The following is a 21,774-nucleotide window of genomic DNA, read 5'->3' as shown; positions in this document are numbered from 1 at the left end:
TGCCTTTCTTGTGAAGTAAGACGGGATGAAGTGCCATATAGCTGGAGAAAATGAGACAGAGAGCACTAATGGGTGGTCTTACAATGAATAAAACATGATGCAGCGCCATATAGGAGCCCTACATGCAAGGAAAACTTTTTTTAAATCATTTTTAACTTCAGCATACTATACAAGCACTTTAGTTTTTACATAGCTCACATAGTACATAGTACTTTGATCATTGTAAAAAGTTTTCAGCTGCCGTGATGTCTATCCAGGTTTATTACAAGTACAGTGACGTGTTCAAGTGCGATAAGTTGTAACTGGGATTCTTACTTGCGAGGAAAAAGAAAGGAAATTAGATACCAATAATAATGATAAATAAATAAATGTGTCTAGATGTACATACAAACATACCTGTTTGATGACATGTACACCCATGAGTAAAAAGAGATGATTTTTTTTTTAAAGGGAAATGCTTAAGGACAAGATTAAAAAAAACGTAAATAAATTGAGTAAACTTAATAATATAAAAGTGGGATGGGATTAGAGGGGGGATATGAATTTTAGAGTTCCCTTACTGTATTAACAAACTCATTACAGGACTCCACTTCTTTATAAATGTTAGTCTTTGCAACCCCAGCGCATATGTGATTTGTTCCATCTCATTAGGTTCGCATATTTTTTTAATCCAGATGGTGTAAGTTGGAGGTTCAGGATTCAACCATCTAATAGATAATAGATGGTTGATACGTTTTTGCCCTCCCTTCAAACCCTTCAGGGGTTGCTCTGAGGAGAATCACCCTTGGATCATCCTTCCAAAAGTTGCTTAACTTGTGGCCATAAAATATGAATGTGCAAGAAATCTCTCCGCACACTGGTGCCCTTATTATTTTTTTGCCCCTGCCCCTCAGACAGCCTGAGTCGCCACTGCTTATTCTAAGCGGCGTAGGCTACTTGTGCAGTGGTGTGTCTGTGTCACTCTGCAGTTACACCTCCAAACTACTAGTTGGCGGCAGGGATTCTGTGAAGTGCTGTAAAGTTCAGTTGATTCCAAACCAAAAGACGCATTAAACACACATTAAACATGGCTTAATAGAGACAATTTCAAGCACAAATACACAAATCAGCTTCACTATAACTCGCAGCATTCACAGACAGACACTTGTCTTTATCTTGACACATTTCCCCCACAAATACAACATGCTAATGTTATTAGCACAAGCCTATGGCATTTTACCTTATATAAATTAGCCTAGCAGCTAACGAACTTTTCCTCTTCTCATATGAAACCAGGGACAACAGCAACATTTAACAAGGTAACGGTACATAGTTTGGCTCTGTTACACATCACAAAGTTCACTGATAAAACAACTGTCATACTAAACACGTTTTCCGAACAAATATAACATGCTAACGTTATTAGCACAAGCCTATGGCATTTTATATCGTATAAATTAGCCTAAGTCCACAAAGGATAAATCACACACAAGACTTAAAATTCTATTTTTGTGGAGGCTTTATTATCTACACAATTTATTGTTTCTTATCTGTGACTTAAAAGTGAATAAAAGTTTAGTTTCCACTGAAGGAAATGGTTTTAATGGTCAAAAATAAACAGGAAGTCAACGTGTATGGTAGTTACATTTCTTTTGATGTATTCTGATGTTTTCTAAATTAAAAAAGCAGTTTTATTATAGTTAAATGTTATATAAAGACTACAGTTTTCTTTATTTTGCGCAGTACAATTGTTTATCAAACCTGATATGCCTGATAAACTGCGGAGTTTGATTTAAATGTGACTGTATTTGCATGTAAATATGAATATGAAATATGGCAGAACCTGACGTAGGGCTGTGACGTCATTACGCACCTCAGAGACTCTGGGCTGAGCCCACTTTCGTTTTATGAAGTTCTCCGAGGAATAGAAACTTGGCTGAAACCTTTGGAGAAGGAAAACGACCCACTATCAACTTGTGTTCAACAGCTAAACTGACGTAGCTTATAACAGACGAATGACAGTGTAAGTTCATGCTAACGTAACGTTACTAAGTTGAAACTAGCTAACATTCTTCAATGAGTTTTTGACGCTAAGCTAATCAGACAGTCGGATGTAACGTTAGTAACGTTAACCCGGTGATTAAACTAGCTAGTTTTATGTTTGTTAACACTGCTTTTAAACCGTTTGAGCAGAGTTGGTGTGAGCAGTAATGAGGAAGGAAGGAAATGAAGTGAAGTTACAGTAATGTTAGCCATAATAAAGTTGTTACTACCGCAAATGTATAGTAAGTGCGTCAAACCATAACGTTACTGTACGTGTGTTTACTACAGATGGCTGCTGAGGAATCTGATGTGCCAACTGATCTTGGAGCTGAAACTGAGGAAGGGAAGCTGACTGGAGACGTAACTGACGCCAAACCTGACCGCAGGGGGAGATTTCTATTGTTTGGGTATCGGACTTCCTCTTCAACATTCCTAGTAGCTATATTTAGCCACATAGTTTGGTCCATACAACGTTGAATCCACTTCAAATTCACTGTTAGAGACCAGGTATGACAGTATGCATTTTTTACTGTCGTTTTCACTTTCATTATTATTCCCTCTCCAGTTTGTGTCTGAGAATTGATTATTTCAATACAGAGTTAAGCACAGTGAGATAATGTAATTAGTACTTTGCTGCATTTACACCAAACTTCCCATCTAATTCTGATGGTTTTTACACATGGGTTTGTGCATATATCATATATAGCCTGATTTATATAACATTTTATTCCTAAAAACATGGTGATAATTGATTTTTTTAATAGCTGATGACAATATTTTCTGATTTACGGAGTGAGAAAAAGAGATATTAGATAGTTTTGCAGATTACTGCGGATTTAATTAGATAATGCCTCATTTGTGTATATAAACATAACATTACTGAAAACTGGTAATACAAAAAGTAATTGTCTTAATGCAAGTAACTGCCACGGTGATATTTATTAGTTAAAAGTCTGCAATGTCACATCAGATTGCCCTAAATACTGTTTTCTGCTGTGTGGTGGTTGTTGTAATTCACACCCATGATGCAAATACTATTAGGACAACTACACCGACCATTTTATCAATAAGGAAACATGTAGTACATACAGTGTAGGATAATGTGACAGCTGTTAACACATCCATTACGGGGGTCTGCAGCTCCTTTTAAAGTCTTAAAATGTCATAGATTCAGTTTTAAAACAATAAGGCCTAAAAAGGCATTAAATAGTATTAAATTTGAATTTGTAGACAACTTAACAACTACAAACATTATGTCTAATTTCATTTATACATCTTTTAATATCTTTTAGTGAAAATGAGTGAAGCCTTTCTATGTAAAAGTCCACATTTCTAATATATATATATATATATATATAATTCTGTCATTTTACTTCATTCTTACCCTTACCTGTTGGCAAAATGTAGATCAACTTATCTCACTCTAATAACCATATTCCTACATAACACCTACCTCTGCACATATAAACTACTTACCTGCAGTGCTTACCTGGGATGCTTAAATCCCAGGTAAGCATTGCCCACATCCATATTTTAGCATAGTGATTCAAATAGTTGAATTACATATTTTGCCATTTTTGTGTAGTTAACTTCTGAAACTACAACCAGATTTGGGCCATAAAAGTATAGGAATATTTTTTTATTTTTATGTTACCTTTGCATCTCTATTGCAATTGAAGCCCCATTGACCACAATAAGTCATAAGTATTGATTATTACTATCTATTAACACATGTTCAGGGAAGTTGTTGCATGCTCTTTTGGAAGTTACGTACACTGAGTAATCCTGCTTGGTGCAATAACCCACCTGGACTCAAGCTTCTGACGGCAGGTGTCTGACTGATGGACATTTAATACAAAACCAAAGCTGACATGCCTTCCACTTTCACATAAAGAGCAGGGTATTTTTTCTTTTGGTTTAGGACCTGTAAATAAGTGGGCACTTTATGTGATAAACTCAAATTAGTGGCATTTTTCGCTGGCGTGTAACTTATAGTATTAGGCTATTTCTTTTTTGATAATTTCACATCGCATGCACATTGACAATTTGATCATTTTTAAAGTTGTTAAAACTATTTTAAAGCTTTAATAAACCAAACTAGATTCTTCCAGTAGCTTCCCTAACACTGTATATATGTATATGTTGGTCTTTGATATTTTACTGGTGATTCTTGCCAGTTGTTATTCTTTTATGTGTGGTTAAGATGGCTGTGTATAACCAGATACACATGATTTGATTATTTTGCAGCTGCAGTCATGTTCCACTTTCCTCTGAGTGTGGTTCTCTACCACTGTGGTTCAGTGGCAGGATATATTGGTGTGTGTGGTTTGTCCCTTTGTCCCCATTTTCACCCTGGGCGCTGTTTTAGTGCGATTTTTATAAGCAATTTTGCATATATTACTCTATATTACTGTATTATAATTGCACTTTTTCTCTTGTGGTGGTTGTAAAACTGTTGCTGTGGTCTTATATCACATCCACATGAACATATTGTACACAAACGCTTATATATTATGACATATTTATTAACTCAAACAGTAGGGTGAACATCCCTATTAAGCCCACCAAATATTGCCCCAATTTAAAGGTTCAGTGTGTAGGATTTAGGGGGGTATATTGGCAGAAATGAAATACAATGTAATAAATATGCTTTCTTTAGTGTATAGTCATCTGAAAATAAGAATTGTTGTGTTTTCATAACTTTAAAATGAACTGTTTATATCTACATAGTGAGCGAATCCTCATCCACAGAGATCCTTATGTTGAATTGCCGTATTTCTATAGCTGCCCAGAAGGGACAAAGCAAACACTGGCTCTAGATAGGATCATTTGCATTTGTGTGTCAGCCATCGTAGCAAGTGCAAGTGGGCTTACATGTTACATGGGCTTTACAGGGGCGTCTGCCCTACTTATGGGCTCCTTGCAATACAAAGAGCCTTCACATTAACTGTACCTGTACACTTTAAGTAAGATTGACCATTCTTTGTACGTGAGTGTGCCTTTGTTCCTCTCAAGCCTCAACTCATCGAAACGTAAAAAAATAAATATATAAAACACATGTCCTTGATTTGACACAGAAACCCAGTTTTGGATGGCCTAATTAGAGTAATGGGGCAAGGAGCGTGGAAAGGATTTTAAAGTCAATTTTGGGACTGATGTCAGTCCTCAAGTGGCTGCTCAAAATTAGACTGTACTGCAGCAGTCTAAAATTGCAGATATGTGCACTCAGTGTGATATTGTAGAGTACGGGCCATTTCAGAACGTCTTGTGCCTGATACTGTCTTTTAAAAGTGTGACACTGACTCACGTGAGCGAGTAGCCTCTGTTTGTTCCAGTTTGACTCACAAGGTGGCACTGTGCACCTTTGCAGCAGAGGAACATTTGTCCACTGTTCTCCCAGACACCATGAATGAACATGTCTCACATTTATATTTTTACTCCAAGCTTCTTTTATGTAAAGCGTAAAATAACGAAATTAGGATGAATTGCCATAATAAGAAGACATATTAAAAAAATGATGTCATCTGCTGAATGATGTGGTTTTTCTGCCACTTAGTCAAAGTTGCCTGACAGAAAATATAACCACCATATTTAGAGGTATTTCATAAAACTGATACCACATTATCTCGTCCCATCCTCATCCACCATGTTGCATCACCATGTTTCTACTGTACAGTTGCTCAGGAAGCACAAACCAAACACTGGCTCTAGATAGGGCCACTTGCTTTTTTTGCATTGGCAACTTCTGCGACTAGCAGCATCGGGAAAACACAGATTTTTTTTTTTTTTTTTTTACATTAAATCGCTTTATTCAGTGTTTTTACCAGTTTAAATCATCTGGAGGAGGCCTCTTCAGATAATTGAAGTACTGGTAAAAACCTCTTGAACAATGAACACTGAAGGAATCTTAACCAAGACGTTTCAACAGGTTGCAATCTGCAATCCTCACTGCTAGATGCTACGAAATCCTACGCTTACTTCTTTAAATCCAGACCACAATTACTAATAACCAAGACTTCTCATTGGTTATTTGTAGTGTGTTAAGGTGTTTAGCAAAGCGGCTGTTTTCTCAGTGATGGATGTTTTTTTAGTAGTACCTTTCCAGCTCTAAAATTGAGGCAATCAGGCACTCACAGTATGTAGTATGTCCGTACAGGTGGATTCTGTGCCTGTCAGCAGAGGAGCAACTTGTTGCCCTGTCTGACCTCAGCAGGGAGTGAGGCGCAGGGGCCATGTGTGAATAGGCCTTTAGAAAGCACTGGTGTGGTGGCAAGGCTGCTGACTCAGGGGGCTCACAGTGCGCCGCCCCTGTCCTCAGCACCCGCTGGCCCAGTCAGGTGTCCATCCAGTACAGAGAGCATGTCAGTATCCTAGCACACAGCCAAAAATTAAGCTGCCAGGTCTGGAGAAACATACTCTTTTTTGGGGGAAAACAAAAGAAACGAGACAAAACCAACGCATTTCAGATGCAGAGTGGCGTAGCGCTTAATGACGAACCCAGGTAAGACTGACGCAACCGCCTCATATTCCTCTTCGCCGTCCTCCTCTACCTGCTCCTCTTTCTGCCATGCCCAGCCCACAGCAGAACAGAGTTGCAGCTCTTTGCCCACCCTCACGCGATTGTTTGGTACAGTATGTTGGCACAATTTGGAGGTGGGAGGGGGGCTTGAAAAAGTTCTGGATCACATGTGTATTAGAATATGGCTGGGCTGCCACTACACTGCGAGTGTATGTGCATGAGACTGTTAGCACGCATTGCCGTGTATTGTTCCCGTGCCGGAGTAACTTGATGACTAGGCTCTTCTGGAACAAGCCTGGATTTTCTGAGCCCCCAATGGGCCACTGTTGGCTTTGCTATCTGGATGCATCTTTTAAAGAATGGAAATATGACAGGTCTGTGAGAATTGTCACTCGTGGAAGATTAACTCACTGACGTGGTTTTGATTTTTTAAATATCTGCCGTAAGCAAAAATGTTCTAGTTTCTTCTTCAATCGGATGGTGGATTACTGCGACCAAATTTGGCTGCGACATTAATGCCTTATTTGAAAATGTATGTACTCTTTGGTTGCTGAGTAAGTGGATCAGAGTGAGTCAGTTTCACATGGTTTTCTTGCATTTGAAGTCTTGGCATTAACTTATGTTGAAGTGATTGTTATGTGAAGGAACATTTGGGCTTAAAAGACATCGTCAGGTCAGTGTAAGAATCAAGAATATTGTCTTAACGTTTCTCTTTGGCAAGACGCTGCCATGTAAGATTAGAATTACCATTGTGGAAGTTAAGATATTGAGTGGCTTGTCCATTTCTTAAATTCATTGTTATTTTAATTTCTATCACTGTTCTTTTTTACTTGTTGTTTAAGTTGGTTGTGTAAGGTCTAAAAGACACTGATGGAGGAGTAATGATGTTGATGTGATTTGTGTGTCTCTACTTTATTTCCACACAAGTAGCAGCCTTTTCAAAAGATCAGCTGAACACTCAAAAGTAAAAATATTTCAGGAGTTTAATGCTACATTTTAATTTTTAACAATGCTGCCATGAAGTAACTGTCCGTGTTTTCCATTTTCATTTCTCTCTGACTCTGTTAGTAAGAAGAATAAGGATGGCCAGACGCGGGAGCAGGACTACTCTTCTGAAAGCCATTACAGAATTGTTTCACCAACATTCCAGTATAAGATGAGCCACCAGCGAGTGGGCAAGTGCATCATCATCAACAACAAAAACTTTGATGAAAAGACAGGTACAGCGAACACTTTGCGCACCTCATTCAATCTTACTAAGTTTCATTGCATAAAGAAGAGCGTGTGTTCTAAGCAGATTGTCTTGGCAGGGATGAATGTACGCAATGGCACGGACCGAGACGCAGGTGAACTGTTCAAATGCTTCAAGAGCCTGGGCTTCGACGTCTGCATCTACAACGATCAGACGTGTGAGAAGATGGAGCGTCTTCTCAGAGAGGGTGAGTACTGAAGGAAGTCCTCACACTGTTCTTGTTTCTTTCATGTGGGTAAGTAACAATGTGGAACTATTGGAGTGCGGACAGGGCTGCATCATATGAGGAAAATATGCAATAACGTTGTTGAATATCAGGATATTACTTGTGATAAATACACAGATACTAGAGTGTACTCAGTTTTCTACCAATCCCAACAAATAGCCTTGAAAACTACTTGCTACGATAGCTAAGATAGTGGACAGTGGAGGACAGGCATGCCTTAAAAATCTCTTGAATTTTATCATATGCTCAATTGCCACTTTGTTAGGTACACCAAACTTAGTGCAGTCTGATCCAGTGGTTCGGCATTGAATCCTACAGGGTTCACACAGATCCTTAAAAAAGCATTAAAAGCATTAATTGGTATTATAGTGTCTTAAATCGACCTTTTAAAACTCTTAGACGTGGAATGTAGGATTTTATGTACTGTTTTTTATCCCCATATGCATTGTAACGTGTCAAAATGATTGGTTAACATCTGTCTTTTAAAATTAATTACCGAATGCCTTTTATATGAATGTCATGCAGATCAGGATAGCGGAACCACCAACACTCATATTTTGTTTCTGGCTGCTCAGAGCAGAGAATCCACTGTCTGCTAGCTAGCTGTCGCTTAACCCGCATTTAATGAATATTGGCTATTTAACCAAGATCTGGCAGCAAGGCTGAAATCGATACAAGCTGTGCATATGAGGCTCAATGTATTTTATGCAAAAAGATTTTTCCAAACTTGGCACAATAGGTATCAAGGTAGTGGAATCCCACATGCAGAATGAAAAACACAAAATCGCTAAGAAACCCGCCATAATATGTCCCCCAAAATTCTTTTTTATGTTACAATAAACAACATCTGGGGAAATGATAGATGTCAGTTCATGTTTTTCAAGAGGCATAAAAAATGTTTTTGAAAGTCCTAAATCTAACTTGCCTTAAACTGAAGGAAACCTGTCTTTCCACAGTGAAGGTTAAAATGTTCAGTTGTTGCTGATGTTGTTTTGGAGAGGTATTGATTCACCTCCATGGTCATTCAAGATGCTCTGGTTTGTGGTGCTGTTCAGTTGTATTGTGTTTCATTGGGATGAGAGCTGTGTCTGATATTTAATCTACTCACATCGATATACATTGGGTGGACAAACACATCCCAGTATACACAATACAATTCAGCATCACTTCAAACAGAAAAGCCTCCAAATTCACCACAACAGTTTCAACAATATTGATCATTCTCACCTCCATGAAAGCAGGGTTAATTAATAGGGGAAATGAGAAAATGTTTCACTTTGAAGTAAAGGCAGGCAGGTTCACTAACAGAATTGTTTTAGTACTACCAGATTCCTTTAATTTTTAAAAGTTTTAATATATGTATGCTAGAGAAATTGACTCCCCTTCAAGTTACAGTGTTACATCTAAATGCTCAGGTTGCATGCAGGACTCTTTATGACTGTTACAGTATGGCTGTTTCTTAAAACTGCCAGGTCAGCCAGCAGGTGGTGCTGTTGTAACAGTAATGACATAAATCCTAATGCCGTTGTCTCCAATTTGACCAAAAGGTTAATAGTTTTTGGTGTCACTCATCAGAGCAGTTGACTGGCTAGAGTTAATGACAAGATGTATAAGTCACCTCTCAAGCCATTTGACCTTGGGAACACCAACGGACTGATACCAATATGAACGTAATAGTACTTTCTTAATAGAGGTTATAATTAAGCTGCAATCTCATATTCTTTGAATGAACAAAGTGATGATAAACTCCAGACTGGACCATTAAGTTACTGACATTCTTCATAAATTTAAAAGTTTAATGAGGCCTGAGCCGAGCTAAAAGTTGAGTGTTTGTCTATGTGTGTGCTGGTCAGCCTCGGAGGAAGACCATAGTGACAGCTCGTGTTTCGCCTGTATCCTGCTAAGCCATGGTGAGGAGGGCATGATCTACGGAACAGACGGAGCCATGCCCATCAAGTCCATGACCTCACTGTTCAGAGGGGACATGTGCAAAAGCTTAGTCGGAAAGCCCAAACTCTTCTTCATCCAGGTAGGAATTTCCCAAGACTTTCAATCATACATTTATATGAGGGTTGAATGAGAAAAAGAATGTGTCTTTATCAGTTCTTTGTGTTGACAAGACAGATTAAAATGGCTCTCAGTTTCTCCCTGTGGACAGATGTGAGCTGTTGTGTAAAAGTTTGCTCATCTCAGCTTTTAAAAACAGTTAATTTTTAATTGCTTCACCAGGTCATCGTTGAGAAAGCTACTCAGGATCACAATGAAATGTCATTTCATTTACTTCACCAGGCTTGCAGGGGTTCCGAATTTGATGATGGTATACAGACAGATTCGGGGCCGCCAAACGATACCCTGGAGACGGATGCAAATCCAAGACATAAGATCCCTGTAGAGGCAGATTTCCTCTTTGCCTACTCCACTGTGCCAGGTAAGCCAAGTTTTACTTTAATGTTGTTATTGCCAAATTAATGAATGCTTGAAGTGAAAGTGTTCTGGGTACCTGTCACAACAACTCGCCAGAATAAATGTTGGCATTGTACGTTACTGCATTTGTACATTATTATGTAGCGCAGTGGTTCCCTGGTCCAACCACAGGGTCCAGATTTCTTCTTAGTCATTCAAGTCGTTTAAGGTCCACACAGTTAAACAAATTAAGTGTCACACTTTCGTTTGGCCATGTCCTTGAGCTAGTTTGCTTTCTGGCAAGTGTCTGTCCATTAGTCACTCACTATACAGCAGGAAATGGCTGTAGAAATTCACCGTACTTCAAAATTAGATGTTTTTTACGAACTTGACAAGTTTCGAGTCACTTGCAGTCCATTCAGAATAGACTTGAGACCCACATTGGACTGCGACCCACCAGTTCGGAATCACTGATGTAGCGGATACAATGAAACTTAACAATTCTTTATGTTTCGACAAAATTGTGGTTAACATGTTATTAGGTTAAGGCACAAAAACACTTGGTTATAGTCAGGAAAAGATGTTGTTTTGGCTTAAGATAGCTTTTTTTTTTAGCACTATCCTGGCTAAAAAACAGAGCAGTATCTTGGTAAAAAGCAACCATTTTCATGGCACTAAATAAGCAGGAAACACAGCGATGTCTTGTTATATTAAACAGCCGCTTTTGGTTGAACTATCCCAGCAATGTCTCGGTAAAAAACAACCACTTTCATGGCACAATCCCTGGTGGAAATGCCACAATGACTTGCTAAAATACAACTGCTCTCTGTGGCACTATCCCAGCAGGCAACGCAGCGATGTCTCGGTAAAAAAACAACCACTTTCATGGCACTATTCAGGCGGGAAATGCACCAATGTCGTGGACGCACCAACAACTGCTTTTGTGGCACTATCCCTGATGGATACAAAGCAATGACTAGCTCAGTGGCCTAGTGGTAGAGTGTCCACCCTGAGACTGGGAGGTTGTGGGTTTAATCCCCAGGCTGGGTCATACCAAAGACTATAAAAATGGGACCCATTGGCTCCCTGCTTGGCACTCAGCATCACGGGTTGGAATTGGGGGGTTAGATCACTTTAGAAATGTCAATATGATGTGTATGAAACATACAAATGTTAAGTATCCTAGGTTTGCAGGAACATACAATGCTAATATTTTCCTCTGCTGACTGGGCCTGTCACATACCTGTGCTGGATATATTGGTAAACAGTCTCCTAGGAACCTAGCTTCAAAGTTTCATTGCTGAATCATGTTGATTTTCCAGGGTATTACTCATGGAGAAACCCTGGGCGCGGCTCCTGGTTTGTCCAGGCGCTCTGCAACGTCCTCAACGAGTTCGGCAAGCAGCTGGAGATCATGCAGATCCTGACGCGGGTCAACTACATGGTGGCCACCAGCTTTGAGTCCTGGTCTGAAGACCCACGCTTCAGCGAGAAGAAGCAGATTCCCTGCGTGGTCTCTATGCTGACGAAAGAACTGTATTTCAACTGACCGCCAGCTGAAATGACTGTACTGTACGACACCGCTGACTGACTCGACTGACCGACTCGACCGACTGTTTCAGGTACCGACTAAGCGGTCAAAGCATTCAGGGATGATTCAGGCCCAGCAGGACACTGCACATTTGGAGCACATATGACATTTTGCATGTGTAGTTGGGCCCGAAAAACAGGCACTCCGTGAAGGAAAGAAAAAAATATTTACAGTGGCACTCTGCGTTCATGTGTTGATGGTGAAACTTCTTCCTCTTCTTCAGGTTATTCTTCGGAATAATGGCGTCACATTTGATCTGATCTTTTCTTTGACAGGCATTGTGAAATATTTATGTTACTCCACCGGCCCGGAAAATTTGCTGCCAGTTTTTTGTGGGTTCGGTGGAATCATATCTGAATATGTGTCTCTCCATTTTCCAGCATTGGTAATAGATGTTGAAAGGAAATGTACAGAGCAGTCAGGAGTCCTCGGGCTAAAAACGGCTCTTGCATTTATTACACGAAATGGGTTTTGAATATTTGAAGTAATTTACATTTAGTGTTCTGAGAGAAGTCTCTCCAGAAATAGATCATAAACCTGCCTAATGCAGTCCAGTGCATTTGTGCAGTGTACAATACTCTGTCACCATTACACAGGAAAATAAATTGGAAACCAGGTTTGAAAGCCTTTAGAAAGTCTATAGAAATCCCCACTTGAAAAGCAGACAGTGATTACAAACCTTTTGATTGCCATAGGAGACACAAGGGAGCTGCTTTAATTACAAACCCCGTCTGATGCATTGTTAGAGGGGGGAAAAAGCATTTGGAAAATGGATCACATCATTTTCAGCTATCTGTGTTTCCACGTTTTCAGCCGTCAATTGTCAGAGACAACAGAAAAAGACAACACTCCTCTGAGCAGAAACACGTGACGACGCTTTTTGCCAAAGGCTCAGTGTCTCAGCCTTCCTAGCAAGTTTAAGTCGGTAGCAGCACGCTGGCATCCTCAGGTTCTTTAATGTCCCATGAAGTGGGTTAATGTCATGTTAAAGAATGTCATATACGTATGGCTAGGAAGGTGTGATCTTTTTGCTGTGTAGTGATTAGTTTCATGAGATTTTGGGTCAAGTGCATAGTACATAGTCCACTCCTACAAAAGCAAGGATTATTTGCAATTTGCCAGTTTTCACAGGCCGACGTCGGAAGACTTCACTTGCTTGTCGTTACACTCCAAATAAGTGAAGTTTGTGTAATTGCATATAATCAAAATGACGCAGTTGTCTTATTAGTCAGGGTCCAATGAAACAGTTATGAATTTCCCTTTTTCAGTCTTTGAATTTAGACATTCCTCTTTGATAACTTTAACAGGATACATGCTGTAGGATACACTTGAAAGAAGACTTAAAAATGTCAAACACTGTGTCATAAACTTGGGAAATATCATAGTGTAAAGCTGGACTAGGGCCCAAAGCACAAATGCCACATCATTTCACTGTATATTAGTGTTGTACATTGTCATTACACACACACTACACTCTGATAAGAGGCACCCAGCAATGTCTTTCTGTTTTTTATTTTTAAAATCCATCTTTGATTTCCAAAGATTTAAACACCCAATAAAAAAAAAAGAAAAAACATTTATTTTATTTGTAAGCACTTAGTGCACTTTTTAGGATCAGTATTGCATAATTTATCCAATGATTGAGTTTTGTGGTAAAATATAAATCTTTTTAATCCGATAGACATTTGCTGATGGTCATTTCAACTCACACGAAGTTTGTTTCTGCAAATATGCTGTTATCGTGCCAAAGTCTGTCAATCACAGAGGCAGCTATTACTGGTGGTGACAAGTCTGAATCATACACAATCCACATGTCCGCAAACACACACTCTCATTGTTGCTGCAATGTTTTTACATGATTCACATGACTGCATGTATCAGTAACTTAAGGGGGAAAAGTTCAGCAATAGCTTTAACGTGTCAAAATATTTCCCCCTTTTCACTCCTTGTATTTTTTATCAGTTGTTTTTTTTATTTTGATAACACTATTACATAAGTGTGATCAATACTGGCTTAAAGGGACGGTTCACCCCAAAATCAAAACTACATATGTCTTCTCTTAACTTTAGTGCTGTTTATTAATCTAGATTGTTTTGATGTGAGCTGCAGAGTGTTGGAGATTTCGGCTGTAGAGATGTCTGCCTTCTCTGGAATATAATGAAACAAGATGGCACTCGGTTTGAGGTGCTCAAAGCGCCAAAAAATACATTTGAAAAACTCAACATCAGTGTCTCTTTCCAGAAATCATGACTCGGTTACTCAAGATAATCCACAGACCTTGTGAACCGAATCAGGTGTGCATCTACTCATGGATGAGAGGCTACTGCTAGCTCACCTGAGCTAGTTAACGTGACAGCTTAGCTGGAGAGGACGCCATTAATGTTTGCATCTTGCGCTGTCACAAGCACAAGTCTCCTATCCTTGAGTAGATGCACACTTCCTTCTGTGCGATGTTGCAGTTGCAGGTGTTGTTTGGTAGAATGAAAATAATATTTCCGACATGAAACTGCTCACAACAAGGTCTGTGGATTATCTTGAGTAACCAGGTCATGATTTCTGTAAAGAGACATTGCTGTTGTATTTATTGTATTTTTTGGCATCTAGTTCCATTATAATGAGATAAGGCAGACATCTCCAACACTCTGCAACTAACACCAAAACAATTTAGATTGATAAATAACACAACAGGTAAGAGGAAAAATATGTATTGCTGATTTTGGGGTGAACTATCCCTTTAAGTACGAGACATGTCCCATTCTACACCCAGTGCACTTGTCCAATACAGCCACAACTCTCGACACATGGATCTCTGATCAGTGATGTGGTGCCCAACCTGTGCTGAAAGGAGTGTTTGCTCCACTTGTTTTGCATTGGAATTGAAGGAGGGGAGAAAAAAATAATATATATATTTTTAAGGGTAAAATTTTAAATGCTTTCCGGTGTTAAATGCTGTTGTCCTCAGGAATATATTTGAAAAGATTTGGAAAAAAATGAATGAATGAATTACATTGAAAGTATAATCTGGCCCAATTTTCTTTTTAATTTGGGGCAATACCTTGTTTAAATATCTTCAAAACAGACGAATGCTTATGTAAACATTTTATTGTATTAAACATAAAGAATTTATTCTGTAATGAGCTGTCATTTTTCTTGCACATTCGCAAACACAGACCACATTGAAAGACTTTTTTTACACAAGGAACATATTTGTAATATGGTTATGAATAAACTAAATATCACTTTAAACCAATATTGAGAACAATGAAAACTTAATAGGTTCATTGGTAAAAAATAAAGCCCAATAAAAAGCCTTTTAGTTTAAGTCAAAGGATAAGGCTTGTGTTATTTCTCATTTTTTCATCAACTAAAATGATGAAAACCAAAACCAACAAAGATTGCTTTTGTGAACTCTTACTTCAGCAAACGTGTATTCATCCACAGCTGAAAATAGTCCCTAAGCAATGCATAGGTTACCTCTATTTGGGTAATAATTGATACAGTGCCCTGCAGTTTTAGAAAATTACCTTATATATATGTAACAGGGTCAATCATACAGCAGTAATATGTGTAACAAAGTCAAATCTGCATGTTTAATATTAAGTATTATATTTACACAATATGTTTTGCTTTACCTGACTTGCTTCGGCTTCTGAACTCAATATGTGAAACGTTTAACACAGTTTTTTTACCCCTACGTTCACCTTTGGGGGTACCCCACCCTTTTGCTGCTGTGCTCTGTGGGAGAAGGGCTCGGGTTTGTATGTTTGTTTTATTTTTGCCACTTGCTGTCAGGAGAGGAATAAATGGAGATCGCCTCTGAAGATATCCACAGGTTGGGCCTCTTTATATCAACACAATGCAGACATCATTACAGCCCACTGGTTACATATATATGAAACTAAATCTGTGCCCAAGATTTACAACTTCAGTAGGACGCAATGATCTTGGGGCCGAGAGCCACAGAGAGAGTGGGAGAGTTCAAAAGTATTGAGAGGTGGACTAACGACCCAATCACCAGAATAAATGAAGGCATTGTACATTAATGCAAACCACAGATACATTATGCAGTGAACATGCTTAAACTATTTTTCAACAATGCTTTGTTTAACACATGGTTAAGTTTAGGCACAAAAACCAGTTGGTTATGGTTAGAAAAAGATAATGTTTTGGCCTAAAATACCCATTTTTGTGACACAATCTTGGCAGGAAAAGCAGCAATGTCTTGGTAAAAAATAAAAATCACTTTTCATGGTACTATCCTTGGTGGAAAAACTAGAAAACACCCATGTTTGGTGGCTAAAAGCAACTGAAAACACCGATGACTCGCCATAAAACAACCAGTTTTGCTGTTTGCTGGTCTCAGCAGTGCTCTGCAGTTTGACAGGTGTCTCGCCCAGGTGACAGACCATCCACCATCACCTCCACCTTTAGATGACAAAGTCAGCTCATATACGTAGCTACATTAAAGTTAATATGATACGTATGAAACACACAAATGTAACATATCTGTGGTTTGCAGAGACGTACAATGCCAGCATGGCACGTCCAGCTGGTAGGAGGCCCCCGGGGCAGACCCAGAATAAGATGGAGGGATTATATATCTCATCTGGCCTGGGAACACCTCCTCCCTAAGAGGAGCTGGAAAGCATTGCTGGGGGGAGGGACGTCTGGAGTTCTTTGCTGAGCCTGCCAGCCCCAGATAAGCGGATGAAAATTGATAGATGGATAGATGGACAATGCAAGCAATTCTGACGACTGGCATTTGGCATTTTAATAGGATTTGTTGACAACAGAACATCACCAGCTTTATCCTTTAAATTCAATTTGCTAAGTAATAGTAGACACATCCAACTTCTTGATGAGTGTTAAAAAGCAGATCTATCTTATGAAATAATTGTATCATTATTTCTTAATTAAAGGCCTCTCTTACCAGCTCAACATCTGTTGGAATTCCCTGATTCATCACAGCATTTAACATAAACATTTAAAAAGGAACACTTTGCATGAGTATGAAAGACAACATGTCAGCTTCACTATATCCATGGAAAAGAAAAGCATGATTGACTGGAAATGACCCACACCACCTGTGAATCAAAAATAGAGATCACTTTAAAATGTCCTTTAGGCAAATTTAGACGAGCCTGACACGCACAGCATCCTGAGCTGATGACAGTGTCACCAATTATGTCAGATCAGGCAGCTGATGCGCATGCCCCACAGCGCAGTGCATTCCTGGCTGTCACTGCCCCTTCCTTCCTGCCCCGTCCTTCCTGTCCCACATCAGAGAACAGGAGCTGATCGGGAGGCATCACAAATCTTAAGGGACGTCCAGTTTGTGCCTTCATTGTCATGCCCAGGACATAATGCTTGATGCAGGATGTCAGTGAAGGTCCCAGCGCTGAAGCAGTAGAGGGGGGTCATTGTATCAGCTCCCAGAAAGCACACCAACCCCCCAGGGAAGCTGCTGTAAACCCCGATACGAGTGAACTGTTTTCCTGTCAGCAGAGGCAGCTCACGCTGAACACCACCGTGCCAGGCTGTGTAGTCTCCGTTAAAGTACTCCACACACCACGACTCTTTGCCTCGGCCCAGCCACGAGTCCTCGTCGCGGCCCTTGCGTGGGATGCTCGGGTAGGTGAGCCCCAGCTCCCAGTAGGTCTTCCCGCTCACATCCACTTCCCAGTACTGGCGGCCCTCGCTGAAGCCTTGCTGGCTGACGACATTTAGGGTGGTGTCAAAGCGGGAGGGAGTCTCTGGGACATCCTGCCAGGTGTCTGTGTAGGTCACTGAGTCACCTTTGGGAGAGATGATCAGCTTGGGGTGAGCGGTGTCGGCGTCAAGGACAACATCTGCGGCGTCTGTGTAGCAGATATCAGAAGGATCAGTGTCATGTCCTTCACAAAACTAGTTGACAGTAAGAGCTGGAGGCTATATATGTCAATCTAGAACTCACAGGTCTGAAACAGTCTCTTGGTGACAGGGACCTGGGATCTGATGAACAGCAGCAGGTTGATCGTGAGACTCAGCAGTTGTTCGTTCTTGAACTCGTCCATCTGAATCAGGTCAAGGTCAGTCAGCTTCAGAGTCTCAGATACTCTAATTTCAGACAGAGCTAAAGTTTAGGTGCTTGAAAGTTCAACTTTGTAGCAAGCTGGTATTTCCTGAAATGCTAATGTACCTTTTTTCTGTTTCAGCGTTCTGTAGATGATACAAACACAACACATAGTTAGGTGTGTGACAGTACGCCCTGTAAGCTGCATGAAATTTGTCCTTTGTGTTTACCTGTGTTTTCACTTGGGCATCGACGTTGGACAGCTCCTGGTCCAGCTGCTGAGTGAGGTGGTAACACTCCTCTATCCTGTCCTCCACCAACTTCTCTGAGGCCTCACACTCTGTGTCCAGCTGGGTCAGTGTGATGTGAAGATCCTCATCCAGGACCTTCTTCATGTCCTCGTACTTTTTCTTGATTTTCTCCTTCACTGCATTTGTCTTTTTCTGAGGTGAAAGAGCGGTGGGAGTTGAAACAACATACTACAGTGTATGGGCAGCAAATCCCACTTTGAGGACCACTGATGTAATCACCTGTGAACACGGTAGGGCTACAACCAAGGGTGTAGGTTTCGTTTCAACACTGAGGAAGAAACATATGAAACAGGGAGGTTTGGCCAGAAAATTTAGAGCATCAAACACTTTTTTATAATTACAATTTTATATTAATTTTTTTATACACCAATCTGTGCCTTTTCTATATCTATTTACGGTGTAAACATCTTTAATTTTGTCAAAATAAAGTCCTCTGCTATTTTAGTGTTTTACTAGAAGGTCAAATGCACATGTTCTAAATATTGAGGAGGGCATGTTCCCTGAGTCCCCCCTGAAATCTACACCTATGACTACAACTGATTATTTTCATTATCAGTCAATCTATCAATTGATGTCTTCAGATAACTTGTTTTGCTTTATCAACAGCACAAGAGCACAAATAATCACTTTACTCTCACGTAAGATGAAGAAAAACAGCAAATCACAATTAAAAAGCTTAAACTTGTAAAAAAAAAAAAAAAAGAATTACAGATTAATTAAAGACTAATTGAGTAGCTGACTATTTTCAGTTCAGTTTTAGATCACAGTATGTTACAGTAATTGGGCCCAGTGGTGGAATCCAACAGAGTACTAAAGTACTGTTCATAAAAACACTTTTGAGATAAAAGAGAGAGACGACTGGTTGTTCTGTATATACAAACATAGATCAAAATCTTGTGTCAGGTGCTCGTGGAGAACGGGAAACAACAGGATCGACCAGAAGGCAATCCAGACACTCCGAAAAAATATATAGAAAAACAAGGAGGGAAATAATTAAAAGCCTTTATTGCTGTGGCTGAATCATTTAAAGAACCAACATGTTTCGACCACTGCAGGTCTTCGTCAGGGCATTGAAACATACAACGCAGGTATGACAGCTATGACAAATCACAAATCATTTTTCTATTGGAGTGCCTGGATTGCCGTCCTGTCGATACAGTTATGAGGTATTTGTACTCTACTTGAGTATTTTAATTTTTTGATATCATACTTCTACTACATTTGGGAAGCCAGTTGTGTACTTTTTACTCCATTTATTTTACAGCATTAGTTCCTTTGCAGATTCAGATTATTAGTTCAAATATAACAAAATAAAATTATGCATTATTATATTATTAAAGATAAAACTTTATTGATCTCTTGGTGAAATTCACAAGCCAGCCAGTAGTATATATAGTAAGAAAAAAATTAACCCCACTTATACCAGCTGCAAATTCATTCATTTTATTAGTTCATTAAAAATAGCCTATATAATATTCTGAAATGGGCCATTCTGCATAATAAGTACTTTTACTTTTTGTTCTTTGAGTGTATTGTGATGCTAATATTTGTGTACGTAAGTAAGATTTTGAATGCAGGACTTTTACTTTTCATTTTAACTGTTTTTATGGCATTTTTTAGGTAATCTGTACAAAAGGAACACAGCACATGGGCAAACAGTAATAAAAAGAACAAGTAGGTGAGGTAAATTACTAAAAACAAATCAATGGTAAGATCAATAATAACAGTAAAATGGACAAATAAGAGAAAATAAATTGAAATAAATTAAATACATAAGTAGATAACTGAATATAAACTAAATCAAGGGGGTGGGGCTGAAGGCCCTATTCAGTCAATCTGGCACATGGAAGGTTCTTAAAGTAATCCAGGAGGAGCTGTTACGCCTTGTAGTATTTTTTAATAGATCCCTGACTGCAATATCTCAGCTCTTCTAGCTTTAGGTGTACCCGACGGGCATGTGAAAGTGGAGCCCTGTCCTTCCACTTCAGGAAAATTAATTGGCTGACCAAAAGGGACGCAAAAGCCATGGAGTTTGATTGGCTACTTGAAAGGGACGAGCCTTCTGGAGCTACCCCAGGCACAGCAATTACAAGGTACGGTGCTATATATTACGACCATACATCTGTGAAAGAGTTTCAAATATAGAGCAAAATGAGGCAATTAAACGACAGGAGAAAAATGTGGTATAGGGTAACGGGTCGCTTTTTTTTCAGGTCTTATCAGGTCACCTAATTCTCAATTCTTCTTCCCAAGCACTCTTCAGATGGTTAAGAGAGGGGCTGTTGTATTGCTGCTTTTACTTAAGTGAAAGATCTAAATTCTTCTTTCATAGAACACAGAGAGTCTATAGAGTGCAATAAATAAAAATAATACAGTTTAACGTGAAAAAATGCAAAGGGGAAAGCTAGGACGACCCAAACAAACAGGCTGAATAACAGAGATGTTCAAAAGTGCATTTCAGAATCCATAACTCATTTAACCTTGAGGCGAGTGTGCTACAGCGGCACAAGGACATGCTCTTTGTTCCACCACTGGGAGCTACAATCAGATTAGACAAGTGAAAAAAATCCTGTCAGGTCACACAGCCACGGTGATTTTAGGACTCCTGGGATGTTTTGGAACATCATGTTTACAGACAGTGACACTGATGGAACAGCTTGGACCAAGACTCCTGTTCATTGATTTAATCCACAAAAATGCACCAACATTCATTTAATTTGAGCTCGTCTCAAAGTCAAAGTTTCCACCATGTTGTCCCACCATGTTGGGATTTAGCAGGCGTTGAATAGTACTAGCCTGCAGGCTAATAGCAAACTGAAGGTACGAATATTTTAAGTCATGACAGATGTCAGCCAGCAATTTGTTCTGTGTTGTGCTTCTACTCACAGCAGAACAGCAGGTTATTAAATGGTGTGATATACTTACTGTTATCTCCACCTGCTTAGCTGCCAGCTTCTTCATCCTGTAGGCGACGGCATCTCTCTGTCTCTGCAGGTGCTGCTGATGTTTCAAGAGGATTTCCTTTGAACCACACAAATAAAAACGATGAAGAACTGCAGGTAAAGTGAACAAAAGGCTAAAGGTGGTGGGTCTTCTCAAAAACAACCCAAAGTGGAAGTTCGTACTCTGTGTGGCCTTCTCTCCTACCTTACTGTTCATTTCCTGTGTAGTGTAGATTAAACTCCACTGACAGGTTGCAACACGACCGCGAGGGTTTTTATAGGCCTGTCACAGATGTGAAGGTTTTGTTGTAGGGGAGGGGGGAGCACAGAATGGCGGCCTTGTCTGTGTCTGTCCTGGTGCTCTTGTAGACACGTGCTTTGTTTTATTATGGTGGGAACATGAATCGGAACTTTGAGGACGGGAAGAAGCAAACAAGGTTTTGTGCAGAGAAGGGC

At 39.6% G+C, this 21,774-nt stretch overlaps 2 protein-coding genes across 4 annotated transcripts; one reads left to right on the top strand and one right to left on the bottom strand.

The window, feature by feature from the left end:
• The first annotated feature begins 1,861 nt into the window (after positions 1–1,861).
• Positions 1,862–15,145, top strand: casp7 (caspase 7, apoptosis-related cysteine peptidase). 2 transcript variants are annotated; one of them, XM_033612229.2, is made up of 7 exons: positions 1,862–2,002; positions 2,311–2,429; positions 7,610–7,761; positions 7,852–7,980; positions 9,873–10,048; positions 10,309–10,447; positions 11,745–15,145. In XM_033612229.2, exons 2-7 carry the CDS (start codon positions 2,311–2,313, stop codon positions 11,969–11,971), a joined length of 942 nt encoding a protein of 313 aa, XP_033468120.1. In that variant the 5' UTR covers positions 1,862–2,002; the 3' UTR covers positions 11,972–15,145. The 2 variants fall into 2 exon arrangements, with proteins under 2 accessions (XP_033468120.1, XP_078019849.1); XM_078163723.1 differs by lacking the exons at positions 1,862–2,002; positions 2,311–2,429 and adding an exon at positions 6,383–6,523.
• Positions 14,031–21,578, bottom strand: LOC117247450 (zinc-binding protein A33). Of its 2 annotated transcripts, XM_033612018.2 has the most exons (6): positions 21,524–21,578; positions 21,302–21,397; positions 18,296–18,508; positions 18,192–18,211; positions 17,967–18,109; positions 14,031–17,871 (listed from the first exon to the last, which is right to left on the bottom strand). In XM_033612018.2, the coding sequence occupies exons 1-6, from the start codon at positions 21,533–21,535 to the stop codon at positions 17,294–17,296; spliced, it is 1,062 nt and encodes a 353-aa protein (XP_033467909.1). In that variant the 5' UTR covers positions 21,536–21,578; the 3' UTR covers positions 14,031–17,293. The 2 variants fall into 2 exon arrangements, with proteins under 2 accessions (XP_033467909.1, XP_078019848.1); XM_078163722.1 differs by having other exon boundaries at positions 21,302–21,552.
• Between the last annotated feature and the right edge of the window lie 196 nt (positions 21,579–21,774).

Source organism: Epinephelus lanceolatus, chromosome 21 (genome assembly GCF_041903045.1).
Source record: "Epinephelus lanceolatus isolate andai-2023 chromosome 21, ASM4190304v1, whole genome shotgun sequence".
NCBI classification, from domain to species: Eukaryota; Metazoa; Chordata; class Actinopteri; order Perciformes; family Serranidae; genus Epinephelus; species Epinephelus lanceolatus.
Note: the sequence above shows the minus strand (reverse complement) of the source record. Positions and strands in the feature narration are given on the sequence as shown.

Bases quoted from the DNA above. Each gene is read 5' to 3' on its own strand.
- casp7 (XM_033612229.2), top strand. From the start codon at position 2,311: ATGGCTGCTGAGGAATCTGATGTGCCAACTGATCTTGGAGCTGAAACT. The intron at 10,049-10,308 runs GTAGGAATTTCC...TTACTTCACCAG, and splicing joins CCAAACTCTTCTTCATCCAG to GCTTGCAGGGGTTCCGAATT. The intron at 10,448-11,744 runs GTAAGCCAAGTT...TTGATTTTCCAG, and splicing joins TGCCTACTCCACTGTGCCAG to GGTATTACTCATGGAGAAAC.
- LOC117247450 (XM_078163722.1), bottom strand. From the start codon at position 21,535: ATGAACAGTAAGGTAGGAGAGAAGGCCACACAGAGTACGAACTTCCAC. The intron at 18,212-18,295 runs GTAAACACAAAG...TATCATCTACAG, and splicing joins ATGCCCAAGTGAAAACACAG to AACGCTGAAACAGAAAAAAG. The intron at 17,872-17,966 runs GTGAGTTCTAGA...TCTGCTACACAG, and splicing joins CAAGAGACTGTTTCAGACCT to ACGCCGCAGATGTTGTCCTT.